The 6,947-nt window shown below is 33.4% G+C and overlaps 1 protein-coding gene across 1 annotated transcript; it reads left to right on the top strand.

Annotated features, from left to right (window-relative positions):
* The first annotated feature begins 5,243 nt into the window (after window positions 1-5,243).
* On the top strand, window positions 5,244-6,676 carry LOC111805741 (protein BIG GRAIN 1-like A). The gene has a single exon (XM_023690958.1). It carries the CDS (start codon window positions 5,311-5,313, stop codon window positions 6,451-6,453), a length of 1,143 nt encoding a protein of 380 aa, XP_023546726.1. The 5' UTR covers window positions 5,244-5,310; the 3' UTR covers window positions 6,454-6,676.
* Window positions 6,677-6,947: the final 271 nt, after the last annotated feature.

The following is a 6,947-nucleotide window of genomic DNA, read 5'->3' as shown; positions in this document are numbered from 1 at the left end:
AAAAAAAAAAAAAAAAAAAAAAAAAAAAAAAAAAAAAAAACAGGGACATAAATGAGTGCCGGGTCGTTAGCCAATCCCGAGGAGCGGGCGCCATTATCGAAGCCTTCCTGGCTCGTTTCTCTTTGGCTCTGCTTTCTTGTCTCGCTGGATCCAATCTCTGGTCCCTCTCACAAACCCCAACTATGTTGTCTTTTTTTTTTACATTTTTCATCTCTATTTTACTTTACCTGCAATCAAATTCACTCCATTAATAAAAATATATTTACCGAGGTTAAAATACTCGTCAACGAGTGAACTTTCTAAGTAACATTAAAAAATTTAGACATAATCTATGAGATATCTATAGACGATTTTCGTTCATATATTAATAGTAAAAAAATAATTAACTGTTTTGTAGCAGGGTGAGCGGTGTTAATGTTACTTTTAAATTTTATAGGTATTTTTTAATTTAACTCGAACAAAAATTATAATTATCATTATGGTTTTTTAAATTTTAAAATTGGAGGAATTATGTCTGATAATTAAAAATAATAATTTTAAAGGTTATTTTGACCGTGAGTTGACTAAGTACACAGTGATTTGGCAGTTATTAAATATTTTTGTAAGCTTATGTGACATTTCTATCTCTTTTTTGGACTACCACTTTTCGTGGTTCACGAAGAAAATTAAAACAGATTTATTTCTTACAAAATCGTACAAATAAATAAATAAATAAATGTATTTTTTCTTTCCCGTTTCCTTCTCTACCATCAAAGTCATGTTCTCGTAGGTCAAAAAAACAAAATGTACTTACTGGTTGTTGTCCCGAGCATTAAAATTCCTAAAATTTTCATAAATTTATCGAGATTTTAATCTCCCACTTCTTAAAATTCTCGTATAATTATTTAATTGATGCTAACTAAAAAATAACCCATAATTAAATGGTAAAGCTGTTCGATTCGATGATGAAAGTCTCACATCCGCTAATTTAGGGAATGGTCATGATATGATAAGAAATCACTACAAGAGGAGTAAGATTCGGATTACCTTGTTGATCGAATATCTCAAGGCAATAACATTGTTTGGGATTCGAATGACTCCACATGCAAGATCGATCCTGTCTAGCTTGAATGATTCTTGTTGATCAAATATCTCAACGCAAGAACACTTGTTTGAGATTCGAATCACTCCACAAGCAAGATTGATCATATCGAGCTTGAATGATTCTACATGCAACATAAACTACATAGAATTGCAAAGAAACTTAGTCATTGGCTAAAGAAAGCACAAATGCTCGTTTTATATATTTTTCAAGTCTACTTATAAATACAACATACATGGTTTTATATAGCCTCAAAACGCAACTTGTAAAGACATTCATAATTAATTGTCATAATTAACCATTATGTAATTGTATCCTAAAGTAAATTAAAAATGTCTTAAAATACATTAATTGAAATATGTTTCTTCACATTTTCATTGAAGTATATTATATGATTGATGTTTCTTAGTTCATATCAGATCACGAGTTTATAATCAAAGAATATTTTCTCCATTGGTATAAGGTCTTTCGGGGAAGGCCAAAGCAAACCCACGAGAGTTTTTGCTCGAAGTGGACAATATCATACCACTATGGAGATTCGTGTTCATCTACATGATATCAGAGTCATGTCCTAAACTTAGTGGTGTCAATAGATTGGTAAATCCTCAAATGTCGAACAAAGAACTCCAAAAGAAAAGGATTCGAGCCTCGATTAAGGGGAGGCGTAGTTTGTTCGAGGGGAAGTGTTAGATGATGAAAGTCACACGTCAGCTAATTTAGGGAATGATCATGGGTTTATAATCAAATAATACTTTCTTCATTGGTACGAGGCCGATCATATGCTCAAAGTGGATAAATTAAACATATTTTTAAATTTTACGGAATAATAATAAAATAAATAAATAGAGGTAATATTATGGTAATTATTTTGGGTGTATTATTGAAACTGAACCCTACAATTAATAAAATGGATTTATTGAGACAATGATAAAGTAATCTATAAATTTGTCTCATTAAGTAGTGGAAAATGGTAGAGATTTATTTATTTATTTATTTAATATTTTATTTTAATTTATTTTATTTTATTTGGAAGCTTTGTCACATCAATTATTTATTTTGAATAAGTTAAAATTATTTCATTCAACAAATTTGAAAGGGAAGAGACAAGGTGGACCACCAAAACGACGTCATTTTACCGTTTCCTTTTCCTCCAAATCAGCAAGGGAGTATATATTAATTGCATTTTATATTTAATTTTAATAATATCTATGCTTTTGTTCGGTTCTTTTATTAAATTTTAGGATACCTAACTGATTTTGACGTAATTTATATCTTATCAATTATAGAGGTTTATGATTAAAATGGAGATGATCGTGTTTTGGGTCGGTAGATACACGTGTAGAAGGAGAAACTAGTCGCTCGTTGCTGTTTGTGAGATCAAATTGTCGTCGTTTGCGGGTTTGCGTTGTCGTTGTAAATTGACCGATGCATGAAGAAAGATAAATTTATATAATCGATTACAAGATCTAAATGTGGGCTGTTACATGAAACCTATGCATGAGCGATCGACCTTGCTACAACGAAGAATAAAGAGGAATGATGATCGAATGAAAAAGTCGATTACGGGAAGAGGAGTGATCGATGTCGATCTTGTGAGAGAGGCTAGAGATATGGGACGAGGGAGAAATTTAGTGAATGTCGTGTCATGTTAAAATTTCGATAAAAATTTAAATCGATTACGAGTAAATGAGTGACCGATAAAATTTTTCCTTACATAACCAACACCGGACCCACCCCTCTTTTTGGCTCCACTCCACAAACAACCGACCTTACTACTTTACCTCATGTAAGTGCTCAAGCCAACCGATGTGTCCACGTTGGCCCGTAATGTATTGTCGTAAGCCTCACGGTTTTTAAAACTAGTCTAATAGGGAAACGTTTCCACACCCTTATAAGGAATGCTTTGTTTCCATTTCCACTCTCACTGGGAGCCAACGTCCTCTCTAACACACTCCAATAACAGTCCAAGCCCACTATTAGTAAATATTGTCCACTTTAACTCGTTATATATCATCGTCAGCCTCACGGTTTTAAACCGCGTTTACTAGAAAGAACTTTCCACATTCTTATAAGAAATGTTTCGTTCCTCTCTCCGACCGACCTCAATTCTCGCAATAATTTATCAACCGAGGAGTTTTAGGTACACATGGCTAATCCGACGGGTTGGTCTTTGGTCCTACATCTTGCTTAAGACCCTTCACAAATCAATAGCTACAAGCATAGAGGGTTTGAAACTTTGAAAGTACACACAAAAAGAACTAAAGAAAGCATAGTTTAAAGAGCTTTAGTGGAAGCCACCCATGGTTTATGCCTAAAATAAACACAAAAATGGAAGGAATTGGCCTTAGAGAGGATGAGCCCATCATGCCCAATTGGAACCCATGTGATCTTGATGAGTATAATGGAGGCACATCATATCTCCCTTTAAACACCATGTTTCTATGCTCGATTTATAGGGTTTTCGTATTTACGTTCCATTTTAGGTTTGTCTCGTCTCTCTTTATTCATATTTTTAGACTGACCGACAAAAATCGGTAATCCGACTATAGCTCAATAGATCATAAACGTATTCAATTCTTTAACCCACGAAAAAAAATTCGTATATCATATCTGGGTTTAGTGTTAAAAACCCTGTTCTTCGTTTATCAAATGGTCTAACTCTCGTTTAAAGTGACGTGTTGAAATTAGTTCATGTGTTGTTTTAATGTCGTGATCACTTATAATCATAATTGATTTTTTTTTAAAATAAAATTAAATAGACACGATAATTAGTAATGGGTTGATTCAAATGGGTCCAAAAATTTTCAATTAGGTGTCTAATAAATCCCGAACATATTAAAAAAAACGTTCTAGTTACAAAGTTAGACACATAATTAAACTCGGTAAATTTTCTAAACACAAACGTCAACTAGGTTAAAATTCACCCGTTCTTTTTATCTATCACTTCAATCTACTTTGCGCACTCGACAGCCTTTCCTTTTAGCCTTTTTATCCAATCAAATCTTTAACATGGTAAAAAAGAAAATTTACTGATGTAAATAAAGCCTACCCTACAAAATAAACCCTAAAAATAAATGTAAAAAATTATATTTTATTTTATTTATGAATCATTAACAATTGTACTTCACTTTGCACTTATCTAATTATTATAAATTATATTAATATTTAATTAGTTATTTTTCATGGAACATTAAAGTTGCTTATGTACCTAACAAATTATTATAACTATAAAGTATATCTAAATTATTTAATTAAATAATACATAATTCATTTACGTTAATTATATTACTAAGTTTTAATGTGAATGGTCCAAATGTCTATAAACCACACATTTAAAGTCTTGCAACTCGATTAATTTTTATAATATGTTAATAACTTTATAATATAACACGCGATTAAAAGTTTTTATTATTATTAAAATAAGATTAAAAGTAACGGCTAATATATAATAATTATAAGGCATACGTGGCATGAATGGTTGAAATGGGCTCCATTCTCATCACTCGTTTTTTATTTTTTATTTATTAATTAAAATTTTAAATTAATAATTATTAAATTTTAAATTTTCATATGTAATTTAAATATTTAATTATAAATGAGCTCAAAATCACTTAAATAAAATTATTATTTTTCAAAATTTTAAAACAATTATTAATACATATACCGTATATATTAAATTGGAAAATATTTTATTTTTTAAATGGAAAATTATTTAATAATGACAATAAAATAAATTCAATTGGGTCAAACTTATCCGTACAAGTGAATTTACGGATTTCACCACTAGGTGACATAAGAAGTTATGTCTCTCATTTATTTACTTTAATTTTTATTTCATTAATAACTGAATTTTAAAATTTGAATATTTCACATTTTAATCCAAATTATAAGTTAATAATTTAATAATTAATTAAACGAGATAAAAATAAATTACAATATTTAAAAAATAAAAATTTAAGCTTAATTTTTTAAATTTAATTTTAAATCCAACAGAATCGACGGCTCTAAATTCGAACTACGGAGGGACATTTTAGGAAAATGGAAAAAGTGAATTCTATTGCCACGTCGATAATGACAAGCTGGCGGGCGCGTATACTCCACGCGCCGAACAAGCGTCTATAAAAGGCATCTGCCTGTCCCCTGCTTCTTCAAACGCCTGCCATTTCCTCTCTCTCTCTCTCTCTTCTTTCTCTCTCTAGAAAACCATTGCAATTTGCAGTAATTTAACGATGAAGAAGTGTAATAAGTATGAACACAGAAACCCATCTTTTTCTTCCACTCTTCTCGACGAAATTTACCGATCTATCACCGACGGCGAGACGAAATTCTACAGAGAAACATCGACGGCAAGAAAACAGAGCAAAACCAGAGATTTTGAAGACCAAGAAATGGTTAATATCCGGCGAACTTGCATGATTGAGAAATGGATGGCGAAGAGAATCGACGAAAAAGCCGACGAATGTAGAAAGAAAGAATCGTGCAGAAAAATGCCTAACGATTTCGACCATGATCGCGATGCTCTGTTTTTCACTTCAACTTCCAATTCTTCCGATTCCAGTTCCGGCGGTTTCTCTTCTTCCGACTCCGAATCGGCGTTTGGAGCAAAATCCTCTGCTCTTTCGTCCTGTTTTACGTCGTCGAGGCTCAAGACAATTCGCACCGGCGCCTGCAGCCGGTTGCCGGAAACAGAGAGAAAGAAGACTCTGTTTCATGGAAAAATTAACCACCGTGAGTTCGATGAATTACCAAATTCAAAATCAAGTGGGTTGAAGAAAGTGAAGCAACCAATTTCTCCGGGGGTCCGACTCGCCGGGTTAATTAACTCGCTCTTCACCGCCGGAAATACCAGAAAGTCTAAGAACTCGCCGGCGACGGAGAAGAAAGTGAAAACAGGGGAAGAATCGACCTGTTCGTCGGCTTCTTCATTTACAAGATCGTGTCTCAGCAAAAACTCTGCTTCGTCGAGAGGAAATGGGGCAAAAAGAACGGTTCATTTCTGTCCAGTTAGTGTCATTTTCGACGAAGAAGATGGATCGAGTCTAATGCCGGTGTCAATTCCGACCGCCTGGAAAATCGGCCGGCCGGCAGTTCAAAAACCAGAGGAAAAAGAATTAAAATCCCAATTCGTTGAAAAGAGCAGGAAATTAAAAGAACTCCATAAAAAGACAAGAAATCATCAAGAGTTCGTTCCGACCCAGATCGAAAATGGCGGCGATGACGACGACGACGACGCTGCAAGCTGTTCAAGCTCGGATCTTTTCGAGCTGGATCATCTGGAAATGATCGGACAACGGCGGTACGGCGAAGAGCTTCCGGTGTATGAAACAACTCACGTGGAAAAGAATCGAGCCATTTCAAAGGGGTTATTATGAGTGCAGTGTTAGATTGAATTACATTGGTGTATTGTGTTCTGTAAGTGAATTAATAGAAAAGAAAAGGTTATTTGGAAGGATGAAAGCTTAATGTTGTTCATCAATGGCGTAAGAACTGAAACAGAGAAAGAAAGAAAAGGGAAAAAGAGAGAGAGAGAGAGATGAAGCCATGGGAATAGAGAAAGTGAAGAACAATAAAGCTTTGTGCTTTCCTTTCCCTTTCTTCCTCTGGAATTGGACTCTCACTTCCTTCAACATAGCCTTACCAAGAAAACTAATATTAATAATGATAAAAAACATATATATTTGTTTATTGTTTTGTTGGATTAGAGCTAGGTTTGAACCGTATTAGATAGATACTGTTTTATTTGGGTTCTAAGGAGCTAGGTTTGAACCGTATTAGATAGATACTGTTTTATTTGGGTTCTAAGGGCACATGAACGTGTCTCGTTATAATACCATTTGTAATAGCCTAATGGGTTTTCACTTTAATG

The sequence above is a fragment of the Cucurbita pepo genome, chromosome LG11 (assembly GCF_002806865.2).
Source record: "Cucurbita pepo subsp. pepo cultivar mu-cu-16 chromosome LG11, ASM280686v2, whole genome shotgun sequence".
Classification (NCBI taxonomy): Eukaryota; Viridiplantae; Streptophyta; class Magnoliopsida; order Cucurbitales; family Cucurbitaceae; genus Cucurbita; species Cucurbita pepo.
The sequence above is the reverse complement of the archived record's forward strand: the minus strand, read 5'-3'. Positions and strand labels throughout refer to the sequence as shown.